The 18,646-nt window shown below is 52.0% G+C and overlaps 7 protein-coding genes across 7 annotated transcripts; 3 read left to right on the top strand and 4 right to left on the bottom strand.

Moving 5' to 3' along the window:
- Window positions 1-380: 380 nt before the first annotated feature.
- Pmar_PMAR018568 (hypothetical protein) lies at window positions 381-1,900 on the bottom strand (the record flags this gene model as incomplete). The annotated part of the gene is made up of 9 exons (XM_002778083.1): window positions 381-687; window positions 737-836; window positions 886-1,009; window positions 1,053-1,136; window positions 1,180-1,349; window positions 1,392-1,531; window positions 1,575-1,651; window positions 1,699-1,787; window positions 1,840-1,900. The coding sequence occupies 9 exons, from the start codon at window positions 1,898-1,900 to the stop codon at window positions 432-434; spliced, it is 1,101 nt and encodes a 366-aa protein (XP_002778129.1). The 3' UTR covers window positions 381-431.
- A 298-nt stretch (window positions 1,901-2,198) lies between these two features.
- Window positions 2,199-3,464, top strand: Pmar_PMAR018567 (hypothetical protein; the record flags this gene model as incomplete). Its single annotated transcript, XM_002778082.1, has 1 exon — window positions 2,199-3,464. One exon carries the CDS (start codon window positions 2,199-2,201, stop codon window positions 3,462-3,464), a length of 1,266 nt encoding a protein of 421 aa, XP_002778128.1.
- An 899-nt stretch (window positions 3,465-4,363) lies between these two features.
- On the bottom strand, window positions 4,364-6,355 carry Pmar_PMAR018566 (equilibrative nucleoside transporter, putative). The gene is made up of 9 exons (XM_002778081.1): window positions 6,165-6,355; window positions 5,865-6,114; window positions 5,690-5,790; window positions 5,391-5,494; window positions 5,221-5,320; window positions 5,062-5,171; window positions 4,841-5,006; window positions 4,597-4,800; window positions 4,364-4,536 (listed from the first exon to the last, which is right to left on the bottom strand). Exons 1-9 carry the CDS (start codon window positions 6,307-6,309, stop codon window positions 4,478-4,480), a joined length of 1,239 nt encoding a protein of 412 aa, XP_002778127.1. The 5' UTR covers window positions 6,310-6,355; the 3' UTR covers window positions 4,364-4,477.
- Window positions 6,356-8,345: 1,990 nt separating this feature from the next.
- On the bottom strand, window positions 8,346-11,863 carry Pmar_PMAR018565 (alpha methylacyl-coa racemase, putative). Its single transcript, XM_002778080.1, has 13 exons — window positions 11,716-11,863; window positions 11,523-11,675; window positions 11,292-11,469; window positions 10,914-11,086; window positions 10,616-10,869; window positions 10,035-10,567; window positions 9,830-9,984; window positions 9,672-9,779; window positions 9,490-9,622; window positions 9,328-9,430; window positions 9,131-9,286; window positions 8,688-8,886; window positions 8,346-8,562 (listed from the first exon to the last, which is right to left on the bottom strand). The coding sequence occupies exons 1-12, from the start codon at window positions 11,857-11,859 to the stop codon at window positions 8,703-8,705; spliced, it is 2,274 nt and encodes a 757-aa protein (XP_002778126.1). The 5' UTR covers window positions 11,860-11,863; the 3' UTR covers window positions 8,346-8,562; window positions 8,688-8,702.
- Window positions 11,864-13,469: 1,606 nt separating this feature from the next.
- Window positions 13,470-16,178, top strand: Pmar_PMAR018564 (hypothetical protein; the record flags this gene model as incomplete). The annotated part of the gene is made up of 14 exons (XM_002778079.1): window positions 13,470-13,558; window positions 13,748-13,900; window positions 13,956-14,023; window positions 14,068-14,211; window positions 14,255-14,379; window positions 14,499-14,581; window positions 14,916-14,972; window positions 15,043-15,095; window positions 15,161-15,243; window positions 15,298-15,465; window positions 15,512-15,604; window positions 15,651-15,810; window positions 15,860-16,010; window positions 16,043-16,178. The coding sequence occupies 14 exons, from the start codon at window positions 13,470-13,472 to the stop codon at window positions 16,176-16,178; spliced, it is 1,563 nt and encodes a 520-aa protein (XP_002778125.1).
- Window positions 16,179-16,272: 94 nt separating this feature from the next.
- On the top strand, window positions 16,273-17,019 carry Pmar_PMAR018563 (hypothetical protein; the record flags this gene model as incomplete). Its single annotated transcript, XM_002778078.1, has 1 exon — window positions 16,273-17,019. The coding sequence occupies one exon, from the start codon at window positions 16,273-16,275 to the stop codon at window positions 17,017-17,019; it is 747 nt and encodes a 248-aa protein (XP_002778124.1).
- An 804-nt stretch (window positions 17,020-17,823) lies between these two features.
- Pmar_PMAR018562 (hypothetical protein) lies at window positions 17,824-18,246 on the bottom strand (the record flags this gene model as incomplete). Its single annotated transcript, XM_002778077.1, has 3 exons — window positions 17,824-17,898; window positions 17,965-18,084; window positions 18,130-18,246. 3 exons carry the CDS (start codon window positions 18,244-18,246, stop codon window positions 17,824-17,826), a joined length of 312 nt encoding a protein of 103 aa, XP_002778123.1.
- Window positions 18,247-18,646: the final 400 nt, after the last annotated feature.

Here is an 18,646-nt window from a genome sequence, read left to right as displayed (position 1 = left end):
CCTCTCGTCGATCTCTTGTATCCTCGCGATCAAGTGGAAGATACGACATATCCACTACCTACCACTGGGATGCCGACGAAGAATCCGCCGTATCGCAGCTTAAAATCAACATCTTCAGGATGCCAAACCTTACATAAAAATCCATCACTCCAACTCAATGGCCAATGTGCCTTGGTCCCAACTTATCACCTGTCCCTCGGCACACCGACCAGTCCAGTCTCCGCCCTAACTATGTCAACACAGTCAATGAAGAAGCCTCCATCACGGCCCTGCTGTTCCAGTAGGATTTGAGGTGACAACATATGACAGCAGTCAACTTAGGAGCAACAGAGTGACGGCCGAGCGCCTACGAATCCGATACCGACCTGACCCAAGGGCACGAGCTCAGAAACCGTCATAGAAACAAACTGGTAAGAAATCAGTGTGAATTATTATAAGGGAGCCATGACAACTCCGTAGACATAGAGTGGAGTGTGATTACTCCACGTCATGGGAAGGTCCAAATGGTCAACCAATTTGAGCATTTTACGGTCTGTCTCAAGCGGCTGCCCAACAGACCTTCTACGCCTAAGTCCACACAAGGATCGACGCGGGTTCCTGATGTCCCTTCTGAGTAAGCGCGTCCTCGGGAAGGACCTGCGAGACCGTGTCATCCCTTCCCACGCTGGGTCGATACTATCGTCGAACCTGCCAGAGGCGCCGCCCTCCACCACTGCCAAGACCACCCATGAGCTACTCAGGGTCTGCTGGCATTGGTGGGGCCGTCACCAGAGGACCATCGTCTTCGTCGTAAAACGCTCCCATTGCCGGCTTGACTTTGGGAGGCTCGGGGATGCCTACAGGCCAACTGCTATGGACCAATGCCCCACAATTCGAAACCACTACCGCGAATCGCCAATTTGCACTCCTGTGGCTCTGTGATGGGAACGCCGGTCAACGGTCGCATTGAGACGACTCTAGTCCCGGACGGAGACTCTCTTAGGATCTTCCGACTCAGTCTACTGAGTATCTGTAATCAACGGCCTCTTAGAATGGTCGCACTCGGGACGCACCTCGGGACTGAAAGTTAAATTAGCACAGTATAGGAAGGTTTTGTCATGCAGGGGCAGTTTGAACATATCCCCCAGAACAAGATCCTGAACATACTACCAATGGTTTCGCACAGGAGACGAGGGCTACCAGTTGGGCACTGTCGGGCACCCATTGACCCTGAATTCTCTCAGTAGTGACCAATTCCATGGCCGCCGCAACTGCCCGCTTATGCCGCACTTTGCTGAGCTCAACTCCCGTAATAGAAGACAGCTGGTGACCGAACTGCAGCCAGGCTTGCAGACACAGCTTGCCCATACCTGATTAGCGAGTACGTTGGGGGGGCATGGTACTGGTCCCACCCGAACCAAGGTCCACGAAGTGCTCCACGGGCCGAGGCGGCAGCATAACGCCGAAGAGATAGGCTACACCCGTTGGTGTGATCTCACCATAGGTCGGAGAGAAGCCTTGAGACCTCCAGAGACGGTCGTATTCTCTAGACCTGTCACTGCGCCATGAAATTCACCCCATGCCGTGAGTACTACCCAACTTGAACCTCCCCGAAGACTCGATGGTCCTTTCCGCATGCCTTAGTGTACGCCTCGTCCAACAACCTCTCGACCTACCACTGCTCAGCTCAAGCTTCCTAACCAGCGGAAAGGGCGCTACCTCCTTTATGCCCTCTAGAGGGCCTATGGGCTTGTCTCGTATCGTACTTATAACGACCGGGTTATGACCCAAACCAGCGCCCAAAAGACCTATCAGGGACCACTCGCTATCCCTCAGCGAATATCTCACAGATAGGCTTACCGCATCCCCGAGTTGGTAGTCGAAAAGTGGACAGGATCGCTCCACCGTTCCTCAGCCGCATTACAATAAGCAAAGCCGACAATCTTGCACCGACCAAACCTGCGTTGAGGAAGCTCAAGTTGGCCTAAGTGTCCAAGTTTACCCGATCGTACCGACTCGAAGGGTTTCTTACGTAGCAGCTCTGTCAGAATGGAAAGGAGTAATTTCGTAGTTCGTCTGCCTTACGTGAGGCCGATACTAGGGGCCCAGAGTAAATAATAATAGTCTAGTCTCTTGAAGATCTTTCGTGATCGTCGGCCATGGTCGTCCCTACTGGACTCTACTTACCACACTTGAGCTTTCAGCTTCTAGTCACCATCATGGCCCACATCATCACCTCCCTCCTCTCGACGATCCCACTCACTACCCTCGGGCTTGTGGCCAACATCTTCCGCAGCACAGGAGACATCCCCAGAGTACTCCACATCGTTGGCACTGGCTCCAACCCTCCCTGGCTCCAAGGCTACTCTGACGCCTGGCAACAGTTCTTCCCGGAGCCCGTGTACTACCACCACTACTGGGACGTCCTTGGCCCCGAGTCCACGGCCTGCTTCAAAAGGCACTTCCCGTCCTACCTGCCGCTTTACCTCAAGCAGGAGGTCTCAGTCCGTATGGCCTCATTGCGGTACTGTGCCCTTTTCGACTCGGGTGGTGTGTCCGCTGACCCTGGCATCGTGGTTCAGTCAGGCTTCCCCCACGACCTCCTCACGAACGGCAAAGTGTCCATGGTGAACCTTCCCCTGGCTGGCACTTCACAGTATGGCCTTTTCATGGCCTCCCCCAAGGCCCATCCCCTCTGGCGCCAACTCATGCCCCAGATCATGCAGTACTTCCAACAGTATTCGCCCATCGCATGCGATGGTCCGGACCCTTGCAATATGGTCGACCCTTGCAACGAGGAACAATGTGATATGCCATCACCGCTAGTGGTCACCGCCTCGGTCCCGTGTCAAGACAGTAGCCTATGCCCAGACCAGTCCTCTGGCCACGTAGTGTACAGCCAAGTAGCATCTTCATGTGGGGGCCGCGAGCCTTGCGGGGACACGACGCCTGTTGTGGTCGCTGCTAACCCCTGTGATGGTGGAGGGCCTTGTGATGACCCCGAGCCCATGCAAGACAGTACCATGGCCAACACTGGGTCGAGCAGTCCCTCGACGAACATGGTCCATTACACTGTTGGGCGTGGCAGTAACACTGCGAGCTCAGGGTCCTCTGCTTTCCAGGTGGTCTCGTTCCCAATGTCCTCCCTTCTGGAACGGGTCGGTGTCAAGTCTCGCATCAAATTCACTGACTGTTCCCGTACAGAGTATATCATGACATCATACTGCTCATCCTCGGCCGCGAGTGGTACTACTACTGCCAAGACCGTGCATGAGACGAAAAAATACCAGTCCTCTACTGCAGGGGCTCCAGTGCCACCAAATGGTTACTATTATTACCCTCCTATCGGCCCGCATCCTTACCCTATGATGGTCCCTCCACCACTACCCTACGTATCGTATCCAGGGCTCGACTACGCGCCCAACAGCGTCTCGCTCTCCGACAGGGTTATGGACGGCGTGAAGGAAATAGAAGGGCCCGTTTAGATCACATATTTGAGTATATTTTTCGCCGCGTCTCATAGACGCCTTTTGTCCGAGACTTCTCGTGACGTTCATGCTTTCGCTATTCCGAGAGGCTTTAAAGCCTCCGCATATCCTCCAAATGGTAGGATGCATGACTCGAGTGATAATGTCTAAGGAAGAGTGTCGTGTGTAGCTACAACGGATAGGGCATCTCATGTCTTTGCGTACAAGATACGAATGAGGTCAGGTCTCTAACCATATCTAGTAGATGCTTGGGATTTCCTATTTGCTCCTATAACAGCCTCGGCTGCTGTAACCCCTTATACAAAAGCAGTTCAGCCGTTGACCTCCTCGGATTACTCCTCTGTAGAGTAGCCGATGAATACTCCCGTACAGGCGTCCCAACCTTACACTTCACGTGCATTGCTGCATGTCATGGGCCATGACATGCATTCGGGCCATGACTCATGGCCGAACCTGGCCCTCATAACATGGTCACACCATAATTCTGTCACGCGAGCTGGGTGCACAGGGTGTCCGGTCACTACGCCTCCCCGCCGCAGGATGTAGGACCAACCGAAACTGTCGACTGGTCTGCAAGGTCAATGGCACTGTTCAATGACAATAGCTAGTTTCTTCGGGACATGTAACGGCTGTGTATCAAGGGCGATCTTGGCCGGTATTTCATGCACACCCCCAACACTTCTTTGAGTAGACGTGCAAAAAGAAGGGTCTACTATAAAAAGTTAAGACAACAAAGGCCATGCCGGTCCCGTTCTTCTGGTTACTTTTTATAGTTTCTCATATTCAACTTCGTTTTGGCATGACCATCATGTTCTGCCTTCTACGTCAATGTGGATTGAAAGTCAAGACAGGTGTAACTCAACACAGGCTGATACACATTCGCAGTTTTGGATAAATTTCTTATCGCGCACAATTATTGTCGTTTTAGTAAAGTACAATATGAATATAGCATTTTCCAGATTCTCAGAACAGCTACATTGAACGTCAACGACTTGTCGATATAAACCATTTTATGCCAATCCAAGCCAGACACCGAGACCCATGGCCACAAACCCTCCGACGCATAGACCTGAAAGGGACAATTCCACACATTCACCCGGTCCACAACTCTCCGAAAACAACGTCCCACCTGAGTTAACCGCCACAGCAGAGAACCTGCCCGTTGCTTTGAGTTCGGGACCGGAAAGGCCAGGGATCTCGTTGATAGTGATCAATGAGAGGCTGCCAGAGAAGCCGTTTCCGAAGCCGAAGAGGGCAACGATGAACATGGAGAACCAATCGTTGCGGAAAGATCCCGTGGCACACATGACAACCAGGGGGAAAATCAACATACCTAATAAGGAAATCATTGAGCCATTGACTCGTGCACTTACGTATAACCGCAGTGATCCAAATGTTCCCGTAATAAAGAGGGCCGCGATGGCGCACACAGAATCGAGCAATGACGTCGAAGACTGTGAAGACGGATAACAGAATAGTCTGATACCAGTGAGCGGGGGCCAATGCCGTTAAAGTATAGCAGGGAATAGCAGTGAGGATCTGATGGAAATTCGACGAGCGGATGGTTCCTCCAACGCACAAGCTTAGGACTTACAGCAGGATAGCAAGCAGTAGTCAAAACGAACTGTAGGAAGATGACGAGCTCGTTGAACCACACTCTGCGGAGAACCTTCCAAATGTCCACCTCCTCTTCTTCTTTCTTATCTGAAAGAAATGTGGTACGCGTGGTCTGATACCGCAGAGGATGGGCTACCCAGTAGAGTTTCCTGGCTGGATGAAACCTCGTCCTCGTGGATGTGAGCAGAGATCGGCATCTTCATGAGAGACACGTAACTTGTGATACAAACTACCACCTGCCGATACGAGCAAAAACAAATAATTTCCGTCGGAAAATCATAGAAAATTTCCAGTGGAGTGACTCACCGTTGCGAGAGCAGCCAAAAAGTAGATGGATGTTGAGTCAGCCTGGGAGGTCGAGATAAGCTTGGTAATGTCTCGGTAAACGACAGACACAAAAGTTGAGAAACCTGAGGTAAAAACGAGAATTGATTTTTACAAAATTCCACCGAATTTCTCGCGGCCTCGCCACGGTGTGGCGTACCAATGCCGATCTGAAGCGCCTCTTGCATCTTAGGCGAATATTGCGAGTTCAGCGCGAATAGAGCGGAATCAAGGAAACCAGTTGTTATCGACATTGCGAACCTGCACTCGACAGGACGTACCGATGCCGATCTGTAGAGCCTCCTGCATCTTGGGCGAATATTGCGAGTTCAGAGCTAGTAAAGCGGAATCCAAAAACCCAGTCACCACAGACATCAAGAACCTAGAACGACCACCAACCCCGTTAACCCACTGGACGACTACTATAAAGGGATGAACTACGACTAGAATACTTACACTAGGCCCAGCAAGATGTCATAGACGACCTCAGCGGGTAGTCCCAACCAACGGAAAAGGAAGATGACGAACAAGCAGCAGAATTGTCCGCTGAAGCCACCCAGGATCCGTCGATGGAACTTCATAGACTTGCCCAAGGAAAGGATGAGGACCGTCATGACCGAACCGAACTGGTACAGACAAGTGACCACGAACTCAATGTTCTTGTCGGGAAATAAGGTCTTCCAGTAGTCGAAGGCTGCCCAAATAGCTGAGGAAAAGACGGTATACATTTTTATCACAAGACAGATGAGAGCTCACCAGAGATAGGGAACAAGTAACCTATACCTATTATAACCATCCGGGTGTATGCTCCAGTAGTAACGGTCACGAACTTGTTCTTTTCCATCGGACTAGCCTCGCCTCCCGACAAGGTGTTCACCATAGGTTCATTCGATGCACTCATGAGTGATGGTCAATCGAGAGAAAACAAAGTCGGAATAACCAACACTGCAAGCAACAGCGCCACTTGATATATTCAAAACACCTCAACGAGGACAGAGGTAACTACATGTCCCACCACTAGCTTGGAAGTTTCACGGACATAACTTTCCAACAGACCAAGACACAGTCATTCCAAAGCAATAACGCCATAACCGAGGAATAATAACAGCTAGTTAGAAGAGAACACACTAAGGGATACACGACTTACTAGGGAGATCTCAGTCGATCTAGTAGCAAAAAGCGAGCCCTGGAAAGCTTTGGTGGCTGCACAATACCGCTGTCTCCTCCAAAAGCTCATCCCTCAAAGAGATAGCTAGCACGGCTCAGGCTCCCATGCACAATACCACTATTGCAATAATATCGCCCTTCAGCCTAGTGCCTCTTGTGAGTACACGAATTGCAAGTTGCAGGATGGTCCCGTGAATATCAATGAAGTTGTATATTCATAATTTCTTCATTATGTCAGTTGCTGAACCTGTTACATATCCCCCCGTAGCTGTACTAGACCTGGGGATGGAGCTTTAGAGATAGCAATATCTTGTTTGAGAATTCAACGGCTCAACGATTACAGTACCCTGTAATGGATGACGACTACATCGCTCACAAAATAGAAGCTACCGCTTTGGGTCTCCCAGGGACCCTCAATCATCACTCTTCCCTCCTCCTTCCCTGAGCATTCCCATGCCTCGAACCAACGTCCACTAGCAGAAAGCATGTGATCAAAGTAACCCCACTGACGCCCATCTAACATGTGATGTCACTCAACACAACTTGCGGGGCATTATCCTTAGAAGCTAGCAATGTACAGGTCACCATCCTACCGTGGGAATTATCATACGTAAGGTAAAGGCTCAGCTTATGCTTCGACACGCTCCACGACCGGCTCTCCTTCCTCGTTTGAATTAGCAGCCTCAACTTTCAGTGGCGAAGTCACTACAGTTTCAACACGCTCGCCGAAGACTTCCTCGAACGTCGGCCACTGTGAGCTGCTTACCTGATGACCAGGATGAACACGTTGCCTACTCACCACGATCAGCCCTATACCAGAATAAAGCGAACGTCGGCTCCTTCAGCTGCACCCCCGTCATCACTAGGCCGGTCCCCGAAGTGGGCTTCAACTTCATGAGACCTCTTCAAGCTGAGCAACGTATTCTGCTTGAAGTAATGGGAGTTTTGTCCTGACAGTGGTGAGCATCGACCTCATTCCCAAACTTTATGTAATACCACTCCTCCGGTGAATTATCCGACCACTAGGAAAGCCGTGCTGCCGAAGCCACGTGTCTGACTGCCCCTCTGTCCCTGCACGACGTCCCGAAAGGTAAACGATATCGCCCCTCGAGGCTGCATACCTGAGATTCGATGGACCGACCAAGTGGCGTAGCACCCTACTTCTCGAGGAAGTCCCTGGCCATTGCTATGGGCTCGTCCATCTTGTACAGAGAACCATTCAAGAGGATATTATAGAACCTACAAGGGCCTCTGGAAAAAAACTACGGCGAACAAGCCTCTGGTACTTAGGGCCTTTATCCGTGCCAGCTCGCCGTGTTGCATAGTCGAGTCGCTTGGTGATATCAGCCACAGTGCCGTCCATGTCCACCGATATCATCCGAGGCTACACAACACACACGACTATGACCTCAACATCGTGTACAGAGCCCGACACCCAATCAAACTTCAGCATCGAACCACTCGAGTAAAATCAGCCTCCCATCACGCAAAAAAGCCCGAGATGGTACCAGTGGCTGAGCCGTGAGTCGGTGAGGCCGTGTGAGGAACCTGTCCATCGTGCACTGCTTCTTCGGTGCCCTGCCATCTGTCAATCGCCGACTTCCCATGTTCAAAACTAACTCAATCGCCGCCAATACCCGAGCCTCCCACCGAAGAGCTATGAGGGCATATTTCGTGAGGGGTCCCTCCTCCCTGGAACTGTATTGACCGACCGAACGACCCAACGTGACACTTGGCGATCTTGAAGTCAAATCTTAAGGGCGATCGGTTTACACTAAGCTAGACGGAATAACATCGTGCGTGTGCTCAGCCAAACACTCCGAATGTGACGAGGAGCTCGCACCTAGTCGTAAAAGGTGACAGAAAAATTATGCAGGTCAAAAAGCGGATGATCACTGAAGGCTGCAATCTCGAGCCCAGTGACACGCGTCTGAGGTGGTACGCGATACGACAAAGTAGTCCACTTACAGCAGTGGCAAAAGTTCACCTGAGAACCCGCGATATGACTTCAACATAGTCCACAAGGGCACATGCCAGTTTGAGATGAGAAGTCGAGGAGAGACTCTCGCAAGAGTAGAGTTGGAAGAGGAATGGTAGCCTCAAATGACTTACTCATTTCAATAGTGATTAGAGCTTAGATGAGGTGGTGACCGCAGAAGGGCCTGGGCTCAAACGGACTCCAGATCGCACCGGAGGGCAATCGGATAGATTGAATGGCGCGGTGACAAACTTCTGCCCATCAGCAGCAGTACCCCATATTCCGGTAGTGTGGGCCTGCTCAACACGGCACGCTTCTTCTGGCTTGTTGATCCTGATCAAAGACCCCATGGAAAGCGAGCAATGCATTGGATATGGAGCATAGCCCTCTCCCCAGTGCGAGAAAACATGCACACGGTCAGCTACATGTGTGGTTAACGCTATGAAAATTTTGGCGAATTCTTGTAGGCTTCTGTACACCTCTACCCGAACTCGTATATAAACTCCTATAACTACCGAGGAAACTCCTGATCTAAGTTTAGAAAAGTTAGAATTCAATCCAACACTGATCCCCCTACCTCGTGAACCACAGGTCGTGAGTTTCGTCCAAATGCTCCATTTCCTCGAGAGTATGATTCGATATGAAGGACTCGAGGACATCAAAGAGATACCCCAGAAGAGGCGTCAATCTCTCCACCATAGACGAGTGATCAAATGGTGACAACTTGGCCCACCTGAGAGCCTCAACTTACAACGTTAGTTCTGAGCCCCTTACAGGTAGTCGGCGCCGCCTCTGGAGACAGCGTTCAATAGGCGTGCGCGATACCACGGGTTCATGGCAGCCCAGAAGCGTCTGAGGCCCCTGTCTGTTTCCACACCTACCATGAAGCATTCAAACCCCAGTTTACTCCGGGGCTATCGCCCATCCAAGCCCTACATAACATCTGTATCCAGGCCCCATCCTTAGTTCGATGGCAGTTGCACGTGACCAGGGGCCAGGTCCTCCGGCATATCTCGTAGTTTTTCAACACCAATGTGCAAAGAGTAGGTGTCGCGACTACAGGAGCCAACTAAACAGCAGCGAAGACGTGTATCATTTGACCAGGTGACTGAACATACGGTTGAGCTGCAGTTCCAAAGACCACTACGGATGTAGGACATGTTCACAGCAATACCCCTAGCGGTCATTCGACGGTGTAGGAGCGCACAGAGGAAACCAGCACATACCTAGATGAGCGATAACTAATAGAATACGAGCGCATAGACAACGTAACCACCTGAGTGGAAATGAGGAGGTCCCCATAGTGCCATGGCAGCCTCGGAAGATGGCGACCACCCACGCCCTTGACCATAGTGATCATTCCAGCACGAATCCACCAGGCAGCGAAGTCGGTGTGGTACTGAGGAGTCCTCTCCTTGTCGCTGTCCATACCTCAAATAGAGAGCCCTATGACCACAACCTCAAGACATGCCCCGACTCACCGGAATTGAATTTCAGGACGACCATGTTGGTGTCCTCATCAGCTAAGTATACGTCCAGGCCGTTGTCTCTCAGCCAATCCTCGCTCTGCTCACACATCACTCCGGTCACCTTCTTATCTCGGAACATTTGATCGATTTCCGATACAGTCACGGACTGTTTCCCACGCTCATAGTGGCTATCAGGAAGCATATTGCAAGTGACCACTGTAGCGCCATAGTCAGCCAGAATAGCACCGGCAGCGCGGATTCCCAGGCAGTCGCCCACGGGCAGTTCAACTACGAGGACTCCCTCCAGGGCCTTGGTCGGAGCCTTGGCCACATGTCGAGGCAGAAAACGGCGATGACCCGCCTCTTGAAAGCCTCTCTTGCGTATCACACTCTCATGAGAATTAAAAACCGGAGCGCCACTTCTAGGTGGCTTCAGCCCAGTGACGTGGAAGGGAATCGCGGAAAGAACACACGTCTTGTCCACAGCGGGCGACTTTATCAGGCACGGTTTGAGAACGGGATCTTCAGGGAAGTCCTCGAAGAACCTAACGACCGATCCCACAGACACCGTACCCCTAGAGAGATTTGCTCACTTGACTGTCCCCGTGTGTATGGGAAGGCACGGCACATTATTCCTGGAAAGAATGTCAAGACCCTCAGCTTGCCCTTTGCAGCCCTTGACCGCTAGCCGAGCCTTGGGTACATCCGCTGCATCCAGAACGGCGATCCACTCGCCATCTGGAAGATGCAGATACTGGTCCTCCCTACGACCACTCCTGCCCGGCCCCCCTCGAGCGTATTCGTAAGACATACACCAGCTACCCACGTGCAGGAGAGAACAGTCCACCTAACGTGAGTGGTACAACACACCGACGTTAAAATCTAACTCACCAGTTGCCCTTTACCCGTTGTCATTCTTCTGTAGAGAGCCGTGGCAATCCCTGATGACACAGCGCATGCTGTGGTGGAGTCCCCCAGCCCTAGAGGGAAGATAGAGTAAGCACCTTCCTCGTGCAGAACCCATGTAGCCCCACTGGCAGCCCAGAAAGCCCCAACGTCATAGCCTGAGGATAAGAAGAGCTACTCCACCGCCCTCCCATCGAGAAGTGTCCAATACTGCAAATTTCAGATATAGAAATGCTTGTCGTATGAGCAGCTCCAACTGAGTGGAAACAAAGAGGAGAATTCAGTCCTGACAAATGTCCGAAATTCAGCGCCCATCCATCAACCATCTCGATGAAGCTGAAACCGCGGATCGGCTGTTCTCACCAGGTTTCTGATATCCGTGCCCTTTGGTCCCCCACGCCGTCATGAGGACATAAACCAGCGATGGTAGCTGTGCACACACTGTTCGGTGGTCAATACCCAGACTACACAGGGAATCAATACGAACATTTGTGATAAAAACGTCAGCATCTTCGAGAAGCTCCCAGAAGAGTTGCATATCCTGAAAGCTCGCGAGCTGAGTGAATTTGCCTGGGCGGTTGTTGGAGCCACCACCTTCTCTAACTTCAAGTCAAGGCAGATGCTTTCCTTGCCGCGATTGAACATCTCGAAAATGCTACTATGGGGCCTGCCAGGCTCGAAGGGCAGCAGAAGCTGTCGCATAGGATCGCCACCAGCACTAGACCCATCCGTCGACGGGGTTTCAACCTACCGAGTGGTCATTAGTGAGAACGAGTGAACTCCCCACCTTAATCGTGGTAGCACCAAGCTCCGTAAAAATAAGACTTGCTCCCGGTCCGGCAATGTACGTCGCGAGCTCGAGAACTCTAAGATTCTCCATGATACCTCGTGGGAGCGCCGACAGCGGGTTTTGGGACGGCGACGTGGGCATGTGGTGATGAGAAGACTACGAACGTTGCTGTGATAAATGATATTAAAACGCATCACCATGGCCTATCGAGACGTGTAGGTTCAAACCTCTTGCCCACCAAGCGAAGTAGCTCAGATACGAGCCGGAGTTGAACCCGAAATTAACGCCAATTTGATTTCTTCTGCGGAGACATCTACCCCCCAAGCGGCTAGATGTCCCAGTTGATGATCAACTCCTCTCAAAGACCACAGACTACCGAGACAACCTCATCTCCCCTCAGAACATCCCACGTGCCAGTGACTCACGTCCACCCCGGGCTGACATGCACACTCTTGTCGCTAAGCCACATGCTGCGGTTTCAGTGAGCACGAGCAAAACTAGCAGGTGCAAACTGGCGATTTCACCAGGGCTACCGTCCGTAGAGGCAATCCATTGGTTTCTCTACATTTTTTTCAACAGTCACATGTAACGACTGCCAGGGACCACATCCGCGTACACGAGCCATACCATGAGAAAAACCGAACTCCCGACTCCCACTATGATTCAATGCTGATGTGATAACCCCGCAAGTAGACGTCGGGCGACGACGAAGAATTAAACTGCCTCAACGAAGTTCGAACTATCTCTCTTGCCATCACCAAGAATTTAAACCACCCACAGTATCGAGATAGTTGGCGAAAATGATCGACCGCATACTGGTTTTTCCTGCCACCGCTCGGCCCGTCAGCAGAACCTTAGCAGTCTAGTCCTTCCCACTTGCCCAAGCACTTGGATTGTTCATAAACCGCCTGTTGTGAATCTTGACTCCAAAAAATTGAAAAAGCGCACGCCCGAAATCATGTGTTGTTGTCGTCGTCGTGACGGCCGGAGTGTCGGGACGTTATAATAATTTGCGTAGTAGCTATTAAGTGACGTTCGTTGAACTGATTCTGGAATTTCTTCCAAGGCTGGTTTTTGGGCCGCTCAATAGAACTCAAAACCAATTCCCAGAACTGGTCGTTAATGAGCTTTGAGAATTCCGTGACGTGTGAAAAGCTTCTGTCTCCCACAGAGATGCCACTGGATTTTCCATCACCAAAATTGACACGCGCGAGGAGATCAACCCTTCTCGTCGAATAATTATCGTCGGCGTAGTCATCTTTGATTTGACGTTCATTTACTCCTCAACTAAATGCTGACCACAGGCTCAAACTGCCAGTGCGCATTTTAGCTCGTGAAAGTTCACGATGAAATATATGTTCCGTGTTAGTTCCTCTCCCGTTTTTATGGCCACGTGTGGATGCCGTGCACTCTGTCAGAAAGTAACTGTCACTTCCTCCTACCGCTTTGACAAGTGGCGTAAATCCTCCAATAGCGGCGGCGACCAATGGGATGACATCGACGCTTCCTCCCCGGCCCTCTCCCTCGGCCAGTCCTCACCAGGGAGTGCCTCCGCCTACTACTCCGCCGTCAGTGTTGGCATCTTCCCGCGACCGGAGACCATCGTGGATCCACGAGATGTCACCTTCACTCTTTCCATCACCCCTCCTTCACGAACCGTCAGTGAAGTCTCTTATGTCACAGCGAAACAGACAGCGGATGGTCCGCAATGGATACCATCGCCGGACCCGCTACCTCTGGTCTCCCACAATATGGGTGCTTCCTTGCCTCTCCGACAGGAGGACACGCCCCACGGGACAGCGACGTGGTCACCTCGAGAGGCCTGCCACTTCAGTGTAAGGTGCGGTCCTGACTATGCTCGCACTGGCACCAAGGCGCCTAGCCTACCAGCCCTATATGAGCCCATAGGGGCCGACCTTTTGCGGGGAGATGATGTGCTATCAGACGTCGCAAGGCATATGAATTTCCCTCCCCTTCCTCCATGGTAAAGTTAGTTATCCGTTTGGGCGTTTTTCATAAGCAATTCCAGGTACACATCGCAGTGTGATGCCCCAGCGTTGGTCGTAGTGAACGCCCAAGTACCCGGGGAGGGGCCGTCCTTCAACCCCTTCGCGACGCAAAAGCCTCATCCGGGCTATAGTGTCATCGTCTATTTTATGATCACTCGGGAGATGGCTTCTTGGTGAGATCCCCTTATTTACTCCGCGAAGGTCTCATGAGAGCCCCTGTGGTGGTAGGTCCTCGAGGCCCCACGACCCCGACGTGCCGAGATCGGTCGGATTGTGGCTCAACCTCTTGGACCGAGGTGGGGATCTTCCTATACAATCAAGGTGCTCATCCGATCATCAGGCATCTCTGATCGGAATCTTCCGTTTAAAGTCATTGGTCGGGTCCAGAACCTCACTGATCTCCCAAGCTTACCCGCTATGGGCATCATAGAAAGATACAACGGCAAGCCGGCCCTCATAACAGGGAGTGCGACCATCCTGGAAGGTCAGTGTCGATCCTTCCCCCGCACCCCAAGGGGCACACTTAGGTTCTCGACCGTACCGGTATGTTGAGATCGACTACGATGTTCGTAAGTGGTCTCTAATAGCCCGGACAACGCTAGCCCAAGTGAAGGAGCGTGTGAGGGACGTCGTACTAGATGTTGGATACCTGGTAATAGCCTGAACGCAGCGGATCGATCGTTGGGGTCGCTGAACGTCTCTGGTTTTCATCCAACTCGTGGGTTCTTTTTATCGGTTCCGTCGTACTCAGTCGTAGTGGATTCGCTTTAGGTGGAGTCCCAAGAAGAAGTGGACATGCCTGAGCGGCTGCTAGGGAGCATATCCCTCCATCACCTGGACCATAGGACTGCCCAGTACATTGCAATCGGCAGCCGCCGACCCACTACTTGACACTATGTAGATCCTCAGTTGACTGTAGCGTTGGATCGGCAATATGCCGTCAAATGGAGCATGCCCTGCCATAGTGTAATCATAAATAACTGTCCCAGCATCTCTTACCATCTTTTGTTGAAGTGCCCTCAATTGAAGGGGTCTTCGTGCCAGGTTCTCATTGAATACGAGCCTTAGCAGAGTACTATGTATCAGACCCTCCGGTACCTAGGGCCTTGTTGGTCCCTTGGGGCCTCGAAGATCCTCATGTTAGTCTTTCATTGGATGGGGCCCTCAAGCTGGCGTTTCTCCTTGCAGTGTTGGCATTTTGAGCTATGCTGACGTCCTCACCATCCCTTTCCCCGATTCGGTCGGGTAGTAACGACCACGGTAGAAGGCGCGCTGCCTCTACCCCACCTACGCTCAGTCCAAATACGTTCCGTAGGAGAAGCACTGGGGGGACCAGTTCGCTGTCTGCTGAGGAGGATAACGCTGATGGTACTACTGGGGATGGGGCCCATCCATTGTTCGCGATGGTGTTCTTCGACGCAGTTCGTGGTCAGATGCTCGTACTGGGGGTGGCAAAAAGGATAAGCTCAGCTTTGAGAGTGAAGGCAGAATACGTCATGACTTGGACTCAGTGGGAGTAGTATTTCGTAGATCATCGCTTCGCTTCTCGATCGACCCACATGGACCTCAGGTGAGTAGCTGCAGTGCGGAGGCCTGGCTGGTGTCACTCACTGCTGACGACCATGGTGGACCACTACCGTCTTTGAGTGCGTCGACTTTGGCCGCGACCAACACTATAGGGGAGGGGAAGACCAGTGGGTTGCTGGACAGGCTTCGACAGTGGGGAGCCGTGGGAGAGGTACTCGGATAGAACCGGACCTGTCCTCATTGATGTTGGGGTGTAGTTCCTCGCCAATGACCTGCTAGCCCCGTGGAGCACTCTGGATCAGCTCTCTGCAGACTACGCTGTGACTTCATGGTTTTTGAAGGCACCCCGGGTAAGTCTTGGAGGCCCTTGAGACGTCGACTGTTATTGCTGCATAGATATCTCTGGAAGCTGCTAGTCCCCAATGGCACTGTTCATCGCATCCTTCGGCCCCTTACAACGTCTTGGTATCCCCCAAGGGCGAGGTTACCCTCATCGATCGGCTTCATCGTAAAGTCTTCAATTTGGCTTTGCCTAAGAAGACCCCTCGGGTCACAGGTATGGCCAGCCGACTCTGATCACTGTCAGTGCTTGCTCGTCCCTTCAGGAAGCTGCGTCGCCTTTGCTCCCTCACCGTGTCCTCTATCTATAGCCCTGGGTACTGTGTCTGGCCTCGTTATAACGTCCCTGTCGGGCGTGCACGAGGATTGGCAGATCATAGCTAATCGCAGTCTCCCTGTGGCCCCCTCTGTCGTCGAGTACTCCCCTAGAGATGGATCCTTACTGGCAGTGGCGTATTCGAATGTAGTAGTAGTGTGGGAGTCGGCCACGGTGGGACTGTCCTCGGCGATCCCACTGGTACTGAGGCGCCTAAGGACGGCGGAGGTCACGTCAGTGGCCTGGTGCTCAGCAAGGTCCTGCTCTAATCTGTTGGCGGTGCGGTATGCAAACGGCGAGGTTCGAACCTGGGACGTCTCCACGGGAGAGTGTTGTACTGTCCTCCGGGCTACTTTGGATCCTATGAGCTCGAGCTCGGGCCGGCTCCACTGGCCGTTGGATTCCGAGAGGCTCTACGTATCTTCAGCATCTAGACTGTCGGAGCTCATATGGCCCCGTCTGAACGAAGAGGAGGGGAAATGGGCTGTTGGTTCTGCATCATGGGTCTTTGATGGACAGACGCCGACCCTACCTAAGGTCTATGCCTTCAGTGGCGATCTACCTTCAGCGTCATACAGTGCCCTCTGCCCCTCGACAGGCCAGAGGCTTGCTGTTAGTGATGGCGGCTCTGAGGTGAAGGTATATGAAGTCCTCCCCCCTTTGTCCCAAGTCCTCGAGGGTCAAGGACCATCCAACGTCGATTTGCTCGGTACTGTTCCGGCGCCCAGGGAAGGGCTCAGAGTGGCGGCCCTAGATTTCGCCCCTGTTCGTGAAAGCGATCTATCTAGTGATCTCTCAACAGTAGCATGTGGTGTCACGACGCGGCTCATGATCGTTTGGGTCGCCGAGGCCGGGCAGGAGAGCGCTAAGTTGCTGCAAGTCGTGCCTATGGCCTTCCCGGCGGTGACTAGGATGCTCAAAGCATCGCGGTCGCTCTCAGCTGACGTGACGAGATCAGTTCCTTCTAGTGCCCCGCTGGGCCCAGAGCTAGCTGGTGGAGAGGAGTACGGTGCGGGTTATGAACCATCACCGCTGTGGAGTCTTCCTGAGCAGAGGTTCTCCTCGGGCTCGAGCTTTTACAGTCTGAGGGCCCCTTCACTCGGAGGGTAGGCTTACCTCGAACGTGTGTCTGATTTAGTTATAGTTTCATTGCGATTACGAGATTTGTGCAAGGTCTATCGGAGGGGATAGAGAAACGACGACTCGCGTCACGCGAGTCAGTGGCTCAGCACGCGAGTCGCGTGCTGAGCCACTGAGCTGTAATAACGAGGCAAAGAGCTCCAGCGGCGGACCACATCATAGTAACATATTAGCTGGTCGAGGACGGGAGATTGAGAATGACGTAGAGACAAGAATCGAATCAAGCATTAGTTGGGTGTGGTGAGCATTCGGTGAAGGAACAAATCGGATTGGGAATTCAGAAAAGGGCGAACGTCCAGAATTGGGCATAGAATCCTTCCTTGGAGATAGATCTTGACCGAAACATTCGGGGTAGAACTATTGATAATCTTCCGGAGTTCAACCCAGGGTCATACTGTCACACCCTCATGATTAGAAATGCTCCATTCGAGGTGTGCGTTGCGTCCATGGAAGCGGTGTGGCCCTCAGAGGCTCACAGAGATAACGTGGTCGGGCTTACCAATGTGAGGGCGTTGAGAGCATTAAATAATCATGGTCCTCACGAGTGGCAGCTTGCCATTGCCGACTTTCAGGAAGTTTAGCACGCGATAATCGATATACATTCTACTGCAACAATATCAAATATCAATGTACAGAAGTGTCGTCCGTGCTCTATCTTGGTTCTCCATCACGTTGGATCTACTCCGACTCGTGTTCACAGCACTTGTCAACACAACACTGCTACAGATTTTCGAAATGACATTGCGAACGTGTTCATATTCATGCCACGCTGTCTTAAGCAGTTTCATCACCTCGGAGCGTCCACGCCTTCATCTCGAACTCCAAATACATATGCTGGCCTATGGGGTCCTGATACATTCATTAACGATCTAGATGTCGAATCAAGCGGTGGGGAAGGATTGTTCCAGTTGCTACCTGATTCAGAGACGATGCGGCGAGGAGTTTATCAGTAGTAGCATCAGAATAGACGAACAGTGGGACTCGAATAACCCCAGTGGTGATAGCGCAGTGTCCAGCAGCAACATGCAGGGGCATCTGATGATCACACAAAATGATAACAACACGGTAAGAGGAGCTCACTTCGTCGACTTTCTCTGAGTCATTCTCACCCAATACGTCATTCGACCCGTCTTCCTCTTGAGCTTCGATCGTATCTTCAACCCCGACACGCACCAAATTAGGGAGGCATTCTTCCATCTGCAGCAACCAGTGTGAAGGAAGAGACCTTCAGCACACTATCGTAATGAAGAAACTTACGCGAGGTGGATCAAACAGCCGCGACTCAGAGAGCTCAGCTCGGCCCACGAGTAGCGGAGCTGCTGCCACTGCTTCCCCCTCAACAGAGGGCTCTTCTGCGACAGCGCGATGCAGATGCACATGCAGGCCTTCGACCATGAGCCTCAACAGAAGTCCATGTAAGATAGCCTATCTCGGTCGACCTACCACTTCCACAGAGCTAACTCGTCGAAGGACTCAGTGGTGATGTCGATCTCGATTTTTGATCGATCGTTCCCCTCTGAATCGTCCTCGAGATCAACCAAGTTGGTGGCGCCTTCTGAAACATGCAATGAGCCTTGCGAGATTTCATGTCACAGGA

The sequence above is a fragment of the Perkinsus marinus genome, assembly GCF_000006405.1.
Source record: "Perkinsus marinus ATCC 50983 genomic scaffold scf_1104296950436, whole genome shotgun sequence".
NCBI classification, from domain to species: Eukaryota; Perkinsozoa; order Perkinsida; family Perkinsidae; genus Perkinsus; species Perkinsus marinus.
This window is presented reverse-complemented; position numbering and strand designations above follow the sequence as displayed.